The sequence below is a fragment of the Bombus affinis genome, chromosome 2, assembly GCF_024516045.1.
Source record: "Bombus affinis isolate iyBomAffi1 chromosome 2, iyBomAffi1.2, whole genome shotgun sequence".
In the NCBI taxonomy this organism is placed as follows: domain Eukaryota; kingdom Metazoa; phylum Arthropoda; class Insecta; order Hymenoptera; family Apidae; genus Bombus; species Bombus affinis.
In genome coordinates, this window is record NC_066345.1 from 1,356,947 (window position 1) to 1,375,727 (window position 18,781).

An 18,781-nucleotide genomic window follows, 5' to 3' on the forward strand; every position below is an offset into this window, starting at 1 on the left:
TAATCCAATATATCAATAAAATCAATAGAAAATGTTCTACCGATAACGAAAAAGTATATTATTGACTACAAATGGTGTATGCCTGATATATGGAGTGCCAAACCCAGGATACGTCGCGCAGTCGCCGCCTATATGCGACGCTCGTACCCACGGGTCATTTCGTGGATGTCGCCTATAAGCGCCACTCGAAGCGAAAGGAATTAAAGTTAGCCTAAAAAGTAGAGAAGAACACGCTTTTCCAGACGAAGCCTGTCCCACGGATTGATAAATTCGGTGGTGAAATGACCCATGTCAGCGACGAGGATGGAGCGCTCAGCATCGTAGTACAGCGGGATGAAGTGAAGAAGGCCGTCAAACGATTAAACTCCGAAAAAACTGCTGGCGTGGATGGGATACCTGAATAAGTAGCGAAATTAGTAGCGGAGCAAAGGGGATTCGGGGAACTCTTAAACATGTTCAACGATATAAATAGAACGGGTAAAATACCAAAAATTTGAAAGGTGGCTACAATGGTGGTCTTTCCCAAACCTAGGAAGGATCCCCTTCTCTTTACTTCGTTTAGACCTATTGGTATTCTGCCGGTGTCGAGCAAGGCGTGGGAACATACCTTCAAAGCCCTCGTCGAGAGGAACCTGGGACAGGAACCCACCCACGCCGATCAGTTCGGATTTAGGAGGAGAAGAGGTACGGTCGACGCGCTATGTGTCTGTAGAGGACAGGTATATATGGATATTTGATCGTGAGATTAATTGGAGATTGTCGTTTGTTGTCACAACCGTCGAATTTATTTAAAACAATAAGTTAATGTACAGCCTATATTCGTTGAGTCGTTAGTACAAAGTATAAATAGCAAAATAAAATCGCGGATAAATACTCGTCTAATAATTCGGCAGATAACACTTAGATCGCTCGTTGGTACAGAAAGATGCTCATAGATACTCGGAAATACTAAACTCTTTTCGGTTGGTCGGGGTCTCGGTCGGAAGATTCAAATTCGTCTTTGTTCGACGGTTATGCGTAGCTGCGACATCGTTTTTCCCGAAGTTTACCTATTATTACATTATTTGTATCCTAACGATATTGATACTCCAGGGCAAAACAACGACATGATCTGAATAGTCCTCTGACTCAGTCTTCTGGCCGCTACATGTCGTTTGCGGGATTGCCGACACCTGTAAGAAAAGAAAACTAATACGCGTACTCGCTACTATCGATATTAAGAACGCATTCAATAGTTGGCGTAAAATGCGCGAAGCTGAAGCCAAAAAGCTACCGCAACAGCCGCGAACGCTATTCCTTACTTACTTACCGATTACTTATCGGACATAAAAGTAGTAGTAAGAAGTATCGATGAGAAGGTGACGAGAGAAGCGTATGTCATTGTCCCTCAGGGCTCAGAGATTGGAAAATGAAGCGGAAAATATATGGAAAGAAAAATGGCTGCAGAGAATAGGATACCTATGTAGTCTCCTCGTATAAGGTACAAACTAACGATGAGACCAACCCTGAAGTAACGCTTGCGGTGATTCCAGGGTTGTTAACTACATTGTTGTACCACGCGGTGATGAAGAAAGGAGGAGACATAAGAGGAGATAGGGCATATCATCCAGTCCAGTTTCACATGCTTAGAATGTGCCCCGTTCGACCTGAGACAAGCGACAGCCCCTGCAGGCTTAGCTAATCCAGGGAGCAAGGCACTGGGTGCCTTGTGCGATGGTTGGGCGTTTTCTCCAACCCCTATGGTCCTAGGGGGCCCGGGTACTGTATGGATTCTATATCTGAGGAAAGCACCCGTTACCAAAAGACAATACTAGTCCAGTTTCACATAGCAGCACAGGCTGTTAGGTATGCGTAAAATGGATTTTCTCCTCTTCACCTACGAAAAAAGAAAAGAAACAGATTACGTGAATCATTGCTAGTCTCTTTCGATTTTTCGGGTTCGTGACACGCGCGACGCACCGTGCGGTGTTTGCTTTGAAAAGGTGAACAAAACACAATTTCAGAAATTTTGTATAAGGCAGAAAATGTTCATCACACCAGGTACTTGAATATATAAGGAATAACGCATTAATATTTCCTTCTGTAGATATCTGAAGGTGATGAATACCTCTTAGTCACGGAAATCTTGAAGATCGCACGTGCACGGGTGTTTGAAAAACTATAATATTACCATCGGCTATCCCAAATCAAATTGAACCAAGTACGTGTACGAATCATCACAAGTCCTTTTAAAAAATCAGAGTGTGAGTAACCAATAATACACAAAATATTTTTTAACTAAATTTATCAAAAAGATGTCTTTAACGAAAGTTGTTTAGTTCGAAAGGACGCGTTTATTTTTCATACATTAATCGACCCATCTAGCATTCCTTATACGGGAAGTATCAACCTTATTTTTTATGCCAAAAACTATTGATTTAGGACCTTAATCTGTCAGATCTATCGTATGAAGGACGGGGAAAGACGCGAGGCGGTGTTCTTCCGTTAACGTCGCTTTGTTCTCCACATAAAACAATGTCGCTGCAACGAGTAACCGTCGATCAAGATGAATTTAAATTTTCCGATTCTCCCGTATTTTTTAATATTTCAGATTTAGTTGGCATAAATGCCTGGATTTTATATTTTATATAAGGAAACCGCAGGTAAACAGATATTCAGAAAAGACTTTATATCAACTAATAAATAAAGCAGAGACAAGAAAAGATTATTAGCCACGGGCATAATAAACACCTAACCAAAAGTCAAAAGTTCTACGTAATATAACCAATCACCCGCGTCGAATCGGACCTTTTATTCTGCAACATGATTCGCGTGTCCAAAGAAACAAAAATGCACGCGACTTACGTTCAGATGGGACGAATATAGTCATTGACGTCGTTGCGGTTCAAGGGAAGTTTTCGTGAAGCGACGGAGCCATCAAATTATTTAGAATCGTCAAGTCCCATGCAAGAAGCACAGACTGGAAGAAATCTGTAAGAAAGTACAAAATATTGTATACAATTTGTTATTATGGACAGCGTTAATTATTTGGTAAATTAATTGCAATTAATAATTAATAAATTAATAATGTTTATTTACTGGAAGAGTCAAATAATATTGTTATAACAGTATTGCATCTCGAGACACTTTTCAAATTAAATACAAGCGAAAAGTAAAGCGCGTTTCATTTGTCAACGAAACGACTTCTCTCCAAAGACATGCTTGCTCTTCGATAGACCAAGCAGTTCTGCCATCGAATCGTTTCGATCGAGAGTTCGAGCGGAAATGCTGATTGGCTAATTACCGAGCGCAAAACCCAATTAGTATGCTCGTTGAACGTCAATTCCGCCCAAAATTCGAGCAGTCCTTTTCGGAGAAGGTCGTGATAAAAAAGACGTCAAGAATATCGGACGAACGCCAGGCTTCGAGGCTTTTATTTATAACAGGTATAATAGGTAAGATATGGTGACTAGATTGTTTATTGTCTAAGATATACCATTGGATTAGAGAATTACTTAGCCAAATTTTCATAAGCGTTACAATTACGTTATTACGTATTAATTATTTATTATCGAATTACATATTAAGGATTTATTTCAGAATATAGAGTTAGTCCTTTGCATACGAGGATCATGATCTCATAACGATCTTACACCGGTGACGCTGTGCGATTTGGAAAGTATAGACGTGTTTCTAAAACGAAAATTTTAACTTCTTTTTGCGCATCAAGCAGTATATATAAAAATTATAAACAAGTTGATATTTATTTTCTAAAATTAGAAATATTACTATTGCAGATTTCCACCATTTCAAATGTATATTTCGCTCTTAAAAGCTGCCTTTACTGGCAAATTCGGTTTTAAAAACGATATCTTTACTTTCTTACTTTAAATATATTATGTTCTATAAAATTATCCATAAAAATTAAAAATAAAGGTAAAAATTAAACCTAAACATGTAAGCTCTGCTTATTATTATTCCAAGTACCATATCAATTCACATATCATATAATTCCAGTTGTATGGAAAGGCTGTATAATAAATATTATAAAAATGTTTTCTTATGTTTTGTCGTAGTGCTTTATTTCTTTTTATTTATCCAGAACTACTGTGTTTTGACATGCTACACATTTGACTTTTCACATGGAATAATTTACAAGTTAATTAATTTTTGTCCATATTATATTGGCAAGAATTGTCATTGCTTTTATAACTTTAATATATTGTAGTCAGTATTTTTTAATAGTAACGAATAAAATAAATTAAATTCACTTTAGTACAACATTACATAACGATACAAATATGAAAACGTTTTTATGTTGGAACATATATACAAAGTATCTCGAAATTAAGCAACGAATATAATCATAATAATTCGATTAAAGGTATATTGCACCTAATTTAATATAAGTACAAAAAGAGAAAGAGAGCGAAAAAAAATTTCATAACATTGTAACTTCATTTCTTAACACATTGCGTACGGCTCACAAGATATCTTTTATGTTTTCATGTTTTTCGACTGAATCGATGTCTTAGCAACCAGAGGCAAATGTTTTTGTTATGTTACCAGGATAATAAAGCCTTGCGTTCTTGTGACAAATAATTAGCAAAAAAACTGAATGTTAACATTCCAAGCATGTAAAAACAATCAGTCAGTATAACCAGTACGTCGGTAGATCTGTGCCGATAAAAAATGTGCGCGCTAAGGGAGCCTGGGAGCGCGTTAAACGCGCAGAGCACCGTACGCAATGTGTTAACTTAATTTAAATATTTCACTGTTTCAATTTTATATTTTAAAATAAACATATACGCTGTACTAATTTAATTATATCAATCGTCTTAAGAATATGTTATTTATTGAACTATTAATTCAATATTGATTAAATAATTATTACGAGATACGCTGCATATTCACAACTCTATGTCGTACATACACATGTCTTATAATTATTAATCCTGTATATACACAATTTATCGCTCTCACGTACAGATATAAATATTTGCAAACATTGAAATAATAAATTATTGCTACATTAGTCATAGAAATCGGACATTTTCTGTTACGATATTCGATAAATTAGTATTAAAATAGATACAACAAAGTAAAGAAAATTTAACAGTCACGTTTCAATATTGCAGTTTGATATTTTTCGGTACGTTTTGCGTTATATATATGTCCTAACAATTACCAAGAATATTGAAAAATGTTCATTATTTTAAAATATTGTAAAGCTTTATTATGTACAATAACATTCACTATATAAGGATTAGAAACGCATGAAAGTTAACAAAAACGATTCTTAGCTTATTTAAAATTTTTTTCATTATCTTTTATATGTTATTATTGAAATCAAATGTGTCTGGTTTCAACATCAAAAGTAAAATTCAGTACTTGTTACCACCAAACTAAATTTATGGAACATGAAGCACATTCTATTTTATATGTGCATATTTCATGAAAGCATTGCTTTCTATGTATTTGATGATCGATTATGGCAGTTAAATTGAGTATGATATGCCTGCACCAATCCCATTATATTATTTTAACTAAGTTTTATTAGCTTAGATTTCTTTACTTTGTAAAGTAACAGTTGCTTAGTGCTTTTTGAGTATTACTTTTATATGTATATCATAAAATTGTTAAATAAAAATAAATTTCATATTGCAAGGCAAAAGAATTATATGCACATTGCATACTTATTCTTTACTTATTTTCTGATGTTACAGTTTCTTAGTAGCCATATTAATGACATTAATGAAAAATTAATTATAGAAATTTTTTTAGAAAATTAATTAAATAAATCCATTTTATTACATGTGTGTGTGTGTGTGTGTGTGTGTGTGTGTGTGTGTGTGTGTGTGTGTGTGTGTGTGCATGTGCATGTATACAGGGCAGGGCTCAAGGAACTATTAAGTAGATAGAAGATGATTTTTTATGTAAAAATAAATCAAAAATGTAGAATAAAATTACATTAATTGTCAAGAAAATCCATTTTGATACTATAGTTCCTATTGTTTCTATATAAACTGTTTGCGTGACTTTGCACATATTATTATATTCAAGAAAGAAATTAAATCTTGAATAAAAAGGTTCTATTCAACATTTTCGATTTATTTTTATATAAGGAATGACTTTCTACCAGTTGATGCAATGCTTTCGGTCACACTGTGTATATGTAGCAGATTACTAAGTATAAACATAAAATTTCTTATCTAGTTTTGAAACATAAACGAATATACAATTGAGATAAGCTGTCTCCTCTATGATTAAGAAGAGCTGTTTAATCTATGATTAAGAACCTTAGAACAATTGAAAATAAAAACTCATATTAAAAAAGAAAATAGAATGATACTAAAAAATATCATATATTTCTACATTATTTATATGTACTTTTATACATTTGTACACTTGAAAAGTGCAATTATGCCCTTTTATATAGCATTTTATACCTTATGGATATCAATCTAATTTATCTTTATAAAAAAATATTAAGTTAATTATGTTTCAAGGGTTTAGTTTAAAAATTATTTCAATTTTCAATTTTCCTTATTATTTCTGTATATATCAGATGTAGTAATATGCCATTATTATATATCTATAAACATGAACCAATTGTTCATATTGAACATTATAAAATATTTTTTCATAAAGTAATCAATGAGATAGTTGAGCTGTTTTCTATAATAGCAGTGTTATGATACACAAAAATATTCACTAAACATAAAATTGAAATAATCTTTAAACCAATAGATTTAGGACATAAATACTTTCGTTCATTTGAGATCAGGATCTTGTTATAAAATGATCCTCAAAATCCTCGGATCTCTCCAGCACATTTTGAAACACCACTGACCCAGTCTATAAGTTACGTGGTTTTTATCTTTAAATCAATGTCAATTTTAACGTTTAAGCAATTTACCCATTATTTCCTTTATATAATATTATTTCTTCAATTTTTTGGACGCCCACTAATAAATCCTTTTTCCAATGCACATTCAATATAACCAACTTTTGCTATCATAATATGTTCCTGAAGAACATAATTTATTACAATTTACAAGACAATTGCATTACAAGACAACAGAATTCCATCTTGAAAAGCACTTTTCAAGTAGACTAACTTATTGAGGCAATATAGAAATATTTGCAGCGTCTAACAGAGTACTTAATTTTCGTTTATAACATACTCTTTCATGTTCCTCTGTTTTAAGAATACAGCTTGTCCCAGTTGTGTAAGATACCCTGTATATACACATAAAATACATTGCTAAAATTACGCATTACGTAATCAAAGCTATAGATAAATGGAATATGCATATTAATTGTCCTATGTTTGTCCTTGAGTTTGTGAATGAATTATGAATTTTTGGCAATTTAATTTTTGGTTATTTTATATAGCATTAATTAAAATATCAATGAATCTGGAAAAGCATATTTAATAGAAATCAAATTTTGAAATAATAATTATTGTATAATTCATTTCATTACTTTTGAGAAAAAGAAATATACGATAATATTTTATACATCCATGAATGTACAAAATTAATTAGGCCTCATATATCATTAATATGGAATCCAGGAATTAATAATGAATATGATACTCTCTATGCATAATTGCATATTACACAATGCTAAAATGACAAATATTTTATAGGCAAATAAACGATTACTTGAATTAAAAAATTAGGATATTTTTATATGGCACAAAATAGACATAATCCATTAAAATCTTCCACAAAATTTTCCATACTATTTTGTAATAACTATTTTCTTTCTTCTTCCTCAAGTGACATGTATCTTTATATGTATCTTTTTAAGTAACTTATGTAATGTTTAATACTGCTTAATTGCAGATATGACATTATATGTTGCAGCATTTCTTTTTATATTCTTTCGTCACTTATCGAGATTCAAGCACCTTCTTTAAATTAGCAGTTTCCTACGTACCGTATTTTTCTGCTATTGCCTTTATAAGACATTAGAATCACAAATGAATCGAACCATAACCAAAATTCATTTTTTCTAGCAACATATTCTTTTTACATATAATCTTTGCAATCTCGTAATAGGCTTCATTGATCTTGTGTATTTCTTCGACGGACCGGTTTTTATTTTGAACCTAAAACTACTACAAAAAGTAGCATTTTGTTTATGCAGTACTTAATGAATTTGTATAAATATAAAACACGGATTGTGTACAACTTGTATACAGTTCATAGTATAAAATAAATTTTTAAATATTAATGTTTTACAGATTATAAAATTCTCAATTTTATCTTTGAGAAAAATTTTATTATGTGTTTTCTTTGGCAACCCCACAGCAAAACGAATCGTACCTAAAATTATTTTTAGTTAAAGATCATTTAACTTTTGTTTGGGAAAGATTTTGTATTATCCATTTTTTAATTAAAAAATGTCTGCAATATTTAAGAATACTTACTTGTCACTTTCGTCATATTGACAGGAATAAAATTACTCTTTCATTGTATCATACAATTTTTATTTCTTTGAGCTAATCCAGCTCTAGATAAGTTTCGCTCTATTTCGTCATCATCTTCAATACTAAAATACAATAATAATAAAACAAAATGTAACATAACATTCACAGAAAGAACAATCCATAAAATCAGCTTTTAATGTCTATTAATTATATTATACTTATTATATTATGTAATTTCAATAAAATTTAAATATAAATTAACCTTCTATACTTACGCTCTTTCTTGTGTATCAAGATGATGAACTAATTCATCTCTTTTATTTACTATTGAAACTAATTCTTCTAAAAGTAAATTTTCCCTCATTTTTTGTTCAGGAGTTTTTCTCCACTCTTCTACTGCTAATATGCTTCTCAATTCACGATTTAACAATTCAAAACGTCGTTCTAGATCATCTTCTTTTTCTCTAAAGTATATTACAAATGATAAAAGAACAGTACAACAAATATCTAAATAGTATTCAAGATGATTAATAAAATACCAAACACATAATTACTTACAATATATTCAATTGCATTTGCCTTCTCAATAATGCATTCTTTTTATTGACAAGCGTAAACCAAAGAGACATTAGTCTTTCTGTTTCATCCTCATTATCACTTTCCATTGCAGCTCGAAGTTGTTTCTCAAGTTTACCAGCTTGAATATCTATTTGAGTTTGTTCTCTTTCTAATGCTTCTAATTCATTTTGAATATATGATGTCATATCTTTTCCCAGCTACATATGAAATGATTCATAAGATATTTGATTCTACTTTAATTTCAAATAAATTAATTTAAACCATACCCCTCTGAGTGTATATGAAGTACCATCAGGGCTAGTTTTATCTGGTGAAATTCTCTCTATTATCTTAGAGAATGAGAATAGAGGAGAACCAGTTTTTTTCTCTGCATCTATTACATTCGAAGTTCCTAGAGTATTTCCATTATACTCAGACTGAAATATTTATTGTATATAAATTTATATCTCTTATAAAAAATATTAAAAATTGTGCTTTGTCATGAGTGATGTAAGGAATATAAATTTCTATTCATTGATGGAATAAGACCATTAACATTCAAATCATTTAATATCAGAAATAAAAAGCACACCTTTTTTATTAGTGTAGAGTTAAGTTACTCTAAGAAACTACTATGATGGTATAAATATAATAGTAATTTCGTAATGATATTTTGTTATAATATTAATTTTACAGTGTTCTGCGAATCATTGCTTAACTGCATTTAGGACTGAGAAGCTATAATATTCCAGAGTAAGGGAAATTATGTACGGTTAGACGTATATATTAGGGATATGCGAGTACTCAAATGTTCGGGATCTAAAATTTATTATAGCAGATACAATTGCGCGATTAAAAAAAAAAGAGAAAGAAGCCATGCTCTTTCACAATGACGGACATAGTTTTCTCCATGGTGCACAGTTTGGGAATTATTGCTTTAATAGATGTAATGCTAGTCTGTTGGTACTGTAGCGGCACTCGACAGCAAACTTCCCAACGATTTCTGTCCCGTGCCTCGCTACACAAAGACTCTACCCTTCGAACAGATGATTGCCAGATGTCGATACACTCTCACCGAATATTTACAGCGAGCCTAAGGACCCGCTATAAATCTTAGGATTCATGCAGCTAAGATTCTCTAAAGGGACAAATAGTCTTTGTCTCAATAGTCCCTACACATACCACCCACTACGGGAAATCTGCTTTTTCTCACGTACGACGCTCCTCGCTAGCAACTTTCTCTCAAGGGCAGTTGTCATACCTTTCCAACAACCAACTCATAATTTAGCCAATTAACAGCGACGTCCATTTCCCTCACTCTCTGAACTAACACTTTTCTTAACGAATCCGATGATCCCGTATCCTTAGACACACCCAAACACAGTTTTCCTAAGGAGCATCATCGCGACACAAATTCATTCTGTTCTATCGCGAGCCGCGAGGCAAGTTGGAAGACGCCTATCTGAATTGTTCGTCCGCAGTCGTACGTAATAGCGAATCTGAATCCCTCAACATCTGTGCAACCGTCTCGACTTGAACCACCGCGTAAAGTATCGCGCCGAGCTTGAACTTGTAATCTTGAACCGATAATTGTACCGTGCTTTCGGCGCGCTAGTGTATACCACGAACACAAGCAAATAAACAGTTATTGTTAAACAATACCGAGTGATTCTTCTATACCTATCACGCACATCATCTCAGTACTAACAGACTAGTATTTGAATATTAGAGGTTCGAATACAGGAGTTTTTACTCTATACATACATATTTAAATATAGAAGTATTAAATTTTGAACAAAATAATTACCTACCTTTGTACTAAATTTGTCACCTGGAGTAGACGGTGTGATACTACGTCTTGGACTATTATTCTGATCATCTATGGATCGTCTCTCACTATTATTGTCATCATTAATTTGATTTGAAGTAACATTAACACCCATTTTTACTTCCGCTATTAAACGTCTTGCTCTTTCACGTAATTGTTGCTGTCTTTCATCATCATTTTGGCTCTATAAATTAAATGTTATAAAATAAAATGTTTCTTAATTCAAAGGACAATCTGATTAAAAATGACAAAATTAGTGTACAAAGTATGAAACTAAATGAATGTACACAACTATTCTACACAAAATAATAACACTGAAAAAAAACAAAACCTCAATAGGATAAGCAGCAGTGGAAATAAGGCCAGTTGACTTTGTATGATTCCTAGCCTGTTCTAATAGTTGCCTGGCACGTTCTCTTAATTCATCATGTCGACTGACTAATGGCTAATATAAAAAAAAAAAAAAAAAAAAAAAAGAAAGAAAAATAGTAAATTAGTTGTGACACTACAAAAAAAATTGGTAAGTATGAAGAAAGTAATTACATGTTGAGAACGTTGTTCTCCTTGCGGTGATGATACACTCTGATATTCAGTACGATTACCCCTTTCACAAACATTGACTGAATCCTATAAAAAGAAGATAAATAAAGTTATTTCAATTACTAAACTATTGAAAATTTATCCTACATTAAATGTTACGATTTACATTAAGAATATAATCTGCATAATCAGCATTCACATACAATATACATGTATATATACATATATACATATATATATGTAATTTATTATAAATACTAAATATGTAAATCTTTCATACCCGTGTATTTGAATATATCTACATGCAAAATATACATAGAAACATATGTGAGCATAAAATATGTTGAGCAACTAGTACATCTGAGCGTAGCATAAATAAATACATTTTGATGTGTGGATATTTTTCGTACTTTGGTATGAATAGTAAGTGCAATTTACTGGAAATGCAAATGAGCAGATAGAAATATGACCATCTTTCATAAATTTCTGCCTAACAATAATTAACTTTATAAGTTATTGTGATCTTTGTAAATTTTTAGCGTAATATGTGATTACGTAGGTATCGTGATTCTTAAACGAGTGGACATAATACCGCCGAAAAATATCCTCGCCATATTGCATAAGCGAAATTTACACATTTATAGCAAAGCATAAAATGTTATTAACCAGAGTCACTAGCATTTTATATTATTTAAAGCTGTTAGTTTTTGGCAGTTGTTAATCGTTTTATTAAAGTATTATAATTAAAATATTTTGAAATCAATAAACATCTCAAAACAAGAATTTATACTACATCTATACCATTTCCTATACTCACTATACTCACATTTATACTACTTTCAAAAAAGAAAAAAGCAGTACAAATGTAGGCACGTGAATTCAAATACTGCTTTAAAATTTTAGATAAGATATCTTTGAAACTAACTATTTCCAAAGAAAAGTAGTTTCATACTTTTTCATTGTACACCAATCAGTGTATAAAAAGATTGACGATTCCATTCAAAAATAAAGTTGCTCATAAAATCTTTGAAACACCTCCAATTTCAAAATAAACTTTTGTGCTATACGACGTATTGAACTATGATCTATTACTGAAAGTCATCAATTCTATTACTTTCAACTATTTCAAAACTGTAACTCTATCCCGCTATACAGAAAACCTGATATATTACACCTAAATATCTCTCCTCTTATGTATAAAAATACGACTGTATTGCACACAAAGCTTTTATTTTTAAGAAAGATCAAACTAAAAGTTTCGAAACAGTTTTTGCATTTGATATACATTATAAGAAGTTGTTGGGAAATCTTAATACTTTGAGATTACATAAAAAAAAATAAACAGAGATGAATTGCTAATGTAGTGTATAAAGGAGATAATATAAACTCAATTACATAGCTATGTAAAATTCAAATACTTAAACAATTCAAAAATACTAACATTATACATTGGCGTTTCTGATTTGTTAATTGAGATTGATTGAGACCACTTTTCATCAATTATTTGAATATTTTCCTCTTCTTCATCAGATCCAAAAGGATCTGTTAATTGTCGACGAGTCATTAATATAGGACGTTGCTGTGCTTGTGATATTCTTGGTGGAGATTTACTCTGTATATATAATTAATAATAAAATAATGTCAATCACAAAATACCTCCTTATCACTCATTTAAAAAATAGTTATTTATAACCGTGACATTATAAATGTAACATAACAATACATAGAAATTATTTATCCATTATAAATTTACTTATATACCTTTTCTCTAGATGAGTACTTTTCTTTAGTTGGTGACAATACTTTCTCCAGAATACTTTTTGAACTAGCTAGTATAATATCTTTAACATCCTTAACACTTGATGGTGATTTATCCTTATTGCATTGATCATGATCTTGATTTTCCATATTCAAACTAAGATGCAACTTATTTTTTAAAGAATCAATATTAATGTCCTCTTTCTTATTATCAAATGGATTTGATCTAGAGAAAAATGTTGTATCTTTATTGTCTTTCCTAATATTTCAAAAAAATTAAAAATATTAATAGTATAATAAAAACATACCGTCTGTTGCTATCAGTTTTATTATTTTTATGTTCCATTTGATCTTTTTTACGTAAATTAATTATTTCCTGACCAAACAGTTGCACGCTTACATCTGACTTATTGTCTGTATTAAATCTTCCAATCATGTAAGATGATTCATCTGTAGTTTTACCTATCTGATGTACCTGAAAATATGAAATAACTTTTTTTCTAAAGAAGTGTACAATAGCTTTATATAGAGCATGTCACTTTCTAGATATTTAATAAATTATATGAAATATAGAAATTAACATAATAAATAAATACATACATATGTGTGTGCGTGTGTGAAAATGTCTTTTATTTTATAAATTTATAAGTGTAATTATATAAAGAATCATGATAGAGTAACATTACATTTGCTAACTTTATATTTGCTCAATAAAAAAGTAATTTTAAATACAAAATGAAAGATCAAGATTAACGTATGTATTGGAGACAGAGTTGAAGAAAGCTCTTTGTGATTCAGTACATTAAAGAGTATTTACAGAATTGAATGTTGTTATTTTATTCAGAATGAATAAATTTGATTTTATGTAATTTTTCTATAAAATGGACAACAAAATAAATATAAAAGCAAGTAATAACAAAGATGGTAATTTAATTCTGTAAAAAAAGAAGAAAGAAAAATACTATAAGAGATATCGAGTGCAGAATTAAATTCAAATGGACATTCTTAAAAAGACAGTAAAAGGCTCAAATTAAATTCCTGTAAAAAGGGATTTAAATTTTTGTTTAGTACAATTGAACAGATCATATCTTTTCCTGACAGATTGTTTCATATTAAAATCAAATTAGATATATATAAACAACTACTCCTTTGGATTTATGGATAGTATAATTAAAAAAGTTAATTATAGATACAGAACAGTAAGACATCAATGAAATTTGTTAAATACCTCTAATTCATGACCAGTAAAATGTGCTCTCAATTGATACAAGTAAGTCATTACAGCTAATTTATCAGGTACAGTTAGTATATCCATATCTGCTGGTTCTATTACTCTAGGTATACCAAGAGCTTCTCCAGCATCAAATGCTTTCTTACAGTTACCCTTTACATCATGTGGTAATAGTGAATCTATGTCTCTGAAAATTATTATTAAAATACTTATCACAAAATAGTGTAGTATTATTTTTATTAGAATTAAAAATAAATAATTTACAATAAAATGTAATTTTAAGCTATTCATTTGTAAAAAATCATTCTATTGATCTTTAATATTATTAAGCTATTTTATAGTTTTGTATTATTATATTTAATATTATTAAGATATTTCAAGATGCGTTTTCTAATACATACATAAGATCTGGTCTGAAATGGTGTATTATTGAACAAAATGCCATTCCATTCCTCCAAGATGTTGTAAGATTGGTAACTTTTACACCAGTATAATCTTTAGTTACTTCTTTGCACCATTCCAATAAATCCTGACCCGGAGTAATTTCTTTTAATCTAGGAATATTGGCATCATTCTTTTTTAGTTCTAGTGGTTGTAATGGCAATCTTACTAGCGCACTATGTTCAATATTTTTACTGCAATAGTAATGAAACATTTATTAAAAATATTAAATTGTGGGACAATGAATCTTAATTTTCCTGATCAAATATTAACATACTTGTTTTCAACAGTAATAGTATCCTTTAAGGGTGATTTTTCTTTGAAAGAATCACCAATACCTGATAGACTAACATCACGCATGATGTGATCACTATCATTTACAGGAGTAGTATCATCTTTTGATAAACTTGCCACTGCAAAATGTGCATTATGATTAAGATATGAATTAATGATACATTATGTACATTGTGCAAAGTTGAAAAGATTACTAGGAGAATGGTACAAGGATAAAGGAGATACTGCTCTCTATCATTCACTGTCAAGCGTTGCTATATTGTTTTATTTGTATAAGTAACATTTTCACCCAATATGAGAGCTTATTCATAAAATTGGGTCTATCAGAAACAACCGATCAAACTCTCATTCCTTTGACTAGTCATCTTTTCTCTGCACAAAACAAGTATTTAACATTTAATTCATACCACTTATCGGAGTACTAGGTAATTCACTTTCAGTAAGACTACTTGTCATTAAGTCAAGCTGAGCAGAGATATCTAAAATTTCATCAATGTTTTTTCCAGATACTTCTTCAACATCTTCTGGTATATCTTCATTATCAAAATCATCTAAAGGTGCAATATCGCTATTGTTATTAACTGACATCAAACTAGCCATACTCTGCATATCTTCATCCCTGATTGAAAATTATAATGAATATTAAACTTAATTAACTATAAATCAAAGCTTAAAAAACATTTTCTTACGTTGCTTTTCCTTCTCTTAAGAAAACACAAGATAAAGTACATTCTAGTGCAGCACTAACAATCTTTTTTGATGTTGGCTTCAAATCCAATTTAAGCTGTTGTTGACTAGATTCTAATGTCGCATATTTTTTCATATTTATATTTGTCGCAGCTACGTGTCGTCTTTTACCAGTAGAAGAAACCTAGTTGTATTATATTAATGTATTAATCCATATTTAACATAATAATATTTGCAAATATCTGTATCTATTCTTTCTTACATCTTCGATGACAAATGTCCAATCTTTATCTTCCAATTCATGGGTCCTTGGATCTTTAAACAAAGTTACTGAAACTGTATGATTATCAGGAACTGCCCAACTAATAACTCCTTTTAGTGGGTCACTTAAGCTAGGTTCCCAATCTAGTGGTTCTGAACTAACTCTTCTACTACGTCTGGTCCATACAACACTTAGTTTGTTTGGCTTCCTATATAATGTTAAAATATAGTTTCTGGCTTATTTATGTATGTTTATGCAATATAAAATAGTTTCTAATAATATTTGTATGCATCACATATCTTATATACAAAACAGCTAAAATATGTTATATACATAAATATGCTATAGAGGTAAAGCTATAATTAATAATAAGAGTTATATTTTATCAATTATTCTTTCATATTGTTGTTTACTATAAATATTGTCACAGAGTCATAAGTATTTATTTATTTATAATGGATATTTAATATATTAAACCAGTTATATTGTGTAAGCACATATGCTTGTGTGAAATGACAGAATGTTATTCTTTTTCTGCAATGTTCTAATTTAGCGTAATAATTCCTTTTCAAATAGATTTGTGAATACATGTATATACAAAGTTTTGAATAATAATATATTAATAGCATTTTATGTAATAATGAAATGTTTCGTGTACGTGTTCTTTACGATATATTAAGCACAAAAAAGAAACACTTACGATAAATATTGATTCGTGTTAATAATGTTGAAAAAATACATATATATCACTCACCATTTTGTTGTCGTTTCTAAACTGACTTCATGATATGACACGGTAAATTGAAATTTCGCGGCTCTCTTGTTTACCCGTTGTAATCGTTTCCAGACGGAACTCATTTTTTATTGAACTATCTTTTCAATGATCTTTACAGTATTTCCAACTTATAATGATTTACGAACGTTTCGGCTATGACACATCATCTTTCGTCGAAATTATGGAAATTGAGAAATCAGTTACTCTCTCTCTCTTGCAAAATATATGAATCAATTTTTATTTCTTCGAAGTTATTAAAGTATTAAATTAGTAAGATACTCCAATCACTCATATATATGTGACATTTTCACTAATGTAATATGAACAGGAGCATATATTTTCTTATTCATTAATTCATGAATTTTTCAAGATATTATGCATTTCATTATTTCGTTATAAACGCAATGTTACCTACGCACAAAACAATATATTTTGATAGCACACTGATTAACAACACCTACAACCACGAGATTAAAAACTTTCTGAATCAACCCGATCTCATACTCTGACGAAAGTTTCGTCACGAAACCTTCCAACTTATTGATCTCATACTACACGACTCTATGATAAGAAACTTGGTTATAATAAACTGAATAGATTTTGTTTAATAATAATTTTTAAATTCGCATAGTTTCAAGAGGATCGAATCGTAATATTAATAAATTTTGTTAAATATATATAAAGTTAACAATTACAATTGTTTTATATAAGAGACTAACTTTATTCTATTAATATTAATCTTTCTATTAATATTAAGTAAAATTAATATTAACTATATATGATAACGACATGCATTATAAATAAATAATCTAATATATAAATAACATATTTAATTTAAATAATTCATACATTAATGTCGTTGGAATTGTAGAACCTAGAGGCTGTCACTAACTTCGTGTCATGATTCAACCGAAACATCGTCTCTAACCTTTATTTATTTTATGAACTTACGCATGCTCGTTCGCTTAAAATCAAATTTGAAAATTACAATTCTATACTTTAAATATTGACTCCTTAGTTAACAAAAAAGACACTATTGTTTTTATAATACTTAAAGTACGTGACATTTTATTCGGGAGAGTCCACGAAATTTTCTCATCTTAATAGCAATTCGATAGCTGCTACTGTCTACTATCAAAGCACAAACATTGCATAAACAAAGCAAAAACATCTCTAGAGTTGAAAATTTGCTATTTTTTCCAAAATTGAGTAGGTAAAGTAGTTAAAAGTGGTTAAAGTTAAAAGTATTAATTTAAAAAAAAGACTTTAGAAAAAAAGAAAGAGAATGAAAAAGACCTACTGAGTAGGGGAAAATAATTCTATCTAAAACATGTAAATGTCATTTTTATTATTATATTTTATAACTAAGTTTAATATTTTATATTTAAAACATTTTTAACAAATGAGGATAAAAAATTACTTTTCTATAATGGTGGATGAACATACTAAACCAACTTAGTTTGAATTGCTTTGAACAACAGTTGATTCGAATCAACCATTGTTACCGACGTATTGGAAATTATGCGGTTTCGAATGAAATACCTACATATGTATTCGATTATAGCGCGATCACATAAATTTATATGATCGTGGACTATAATTTAATACTTCCAATTAGTCGACAGAATTTGGGAACCCCGTTGGTATTAAGTACGAAAAGATGTTTATTAATAAGGTAACAGTTAAATAAACGTCTATAAAAATTATAAATTAGAGAGGAAAAGAAAAACAATTCTATTTTTCGTTGGAACATATTTTCTTATCCTTAGCGTTAAAAAAAAAAAAAAAAAAAAAGTCGATAATATCGAGCGTGTATGGTTACAAATTGACAAATTCCTGGAAAATATATTTTCAATAGTGACCATATTGTCTTTCAAATAAAGAAATAATATCAGAACGTAATACGCGTGATTTAATATTTCAATATATTTCGATAAATTACAACGAACAAAATGTATGAATTGAAAACGTAGATACCTGGGCTTAGT

The 18,781-nt window shown here is 30.2% G+C and overlaps 1 protein-coding gene across 8 annotated transcripts; it reads right to left on the bottom strand.

Annotated features, from left to right (window-relative positions):
• Nucleotides 1-762: 762 nt before the first annotated feature.
• Nucleotides 763-17,341, bottom strand: LOC126923728 (EH domain-binding protein 1). 8 transcript variants are annotated; one of them, XM_050737468.1, is made up of 22 exons: nt 16,773-17,341; nt 16,019-16,226; nt 15,759-15,940; nt 15,477-15,688; nt 15,053-15,188; nt 14,736-14,969; nt 14,332-14,521; nt 13,412-13,578; nt 13,107-13,329; nt 12,787-12,957; nt 11,349-11,432; nt 11,137-11,250; nt 10,789-10,989; nt 9,265-9,414; nt 8,978-9,195; nt 8,695-8,883; nt 8,420-8,541; nt 3,079-8,315; nt 2,845-2,970; nt 1,505-1,876; nt 1,310-1,440; nt 763-1,172 (listed from the first exon to the last, which is right to left on the bottom strand). In XM_050737468.1, exons 1-17 carry the CDS (start codon nt 16,874-16,876, stop codon nt 8,460-8,462), a joined length of 2,865 nt encoding a protein of 954 aa, XP_050593425.1. In that variant the 5' UTR covers nt 16,877-17,341; the 3' UTR covers nt 763-1,172; nt 1,310-1,440; nt 1,505-1,876; nt 2,845-2,970; nt 3,079-8,315; nt 8,420-8,459. The 8 variants fall into 8 exon arrangements, with proteins under 8 accessions (XP_050593425.1, XP_050593435.1, XP_050593401.1 ...); XM_050737478.1 differs by lacking the exon at nt 1,310-1,440; XM_050737444.1 differs by having other exon boundaries at nt 1,310-1,876.
• Between the last annotated feature and the right edge of the window lie 1,440 nt (nt 17,342-18,781).

What these genes read in the sequence shown, in the direction of transcription:
- LOC126923728 (XM_050737478.1), bottom strand. Translation starts at nt 16,876, where the DNA reads ATGAGTTCCGTCTGGAAACGATTACAACGGGTAAACAAGAGAGCCGCG. An exon ending in TTACTGGTCATGAATTAGAG is followed by an intron (nt 13,579 to 14,331) that starts GTATTTAACAAA and finishes TCATATTTTCAG; the next exon opens with GTACATCAGATAGGTAAAAC. An exon ending in CTGCTGCTTATCCTATTGAG is followed by an intron (nt 10,990 to 11,136) that starts GTTTTGTTTTTT and finishes TTTAATTTATAG; the next exon opens with AGCCAAAATGATGATGAAAG.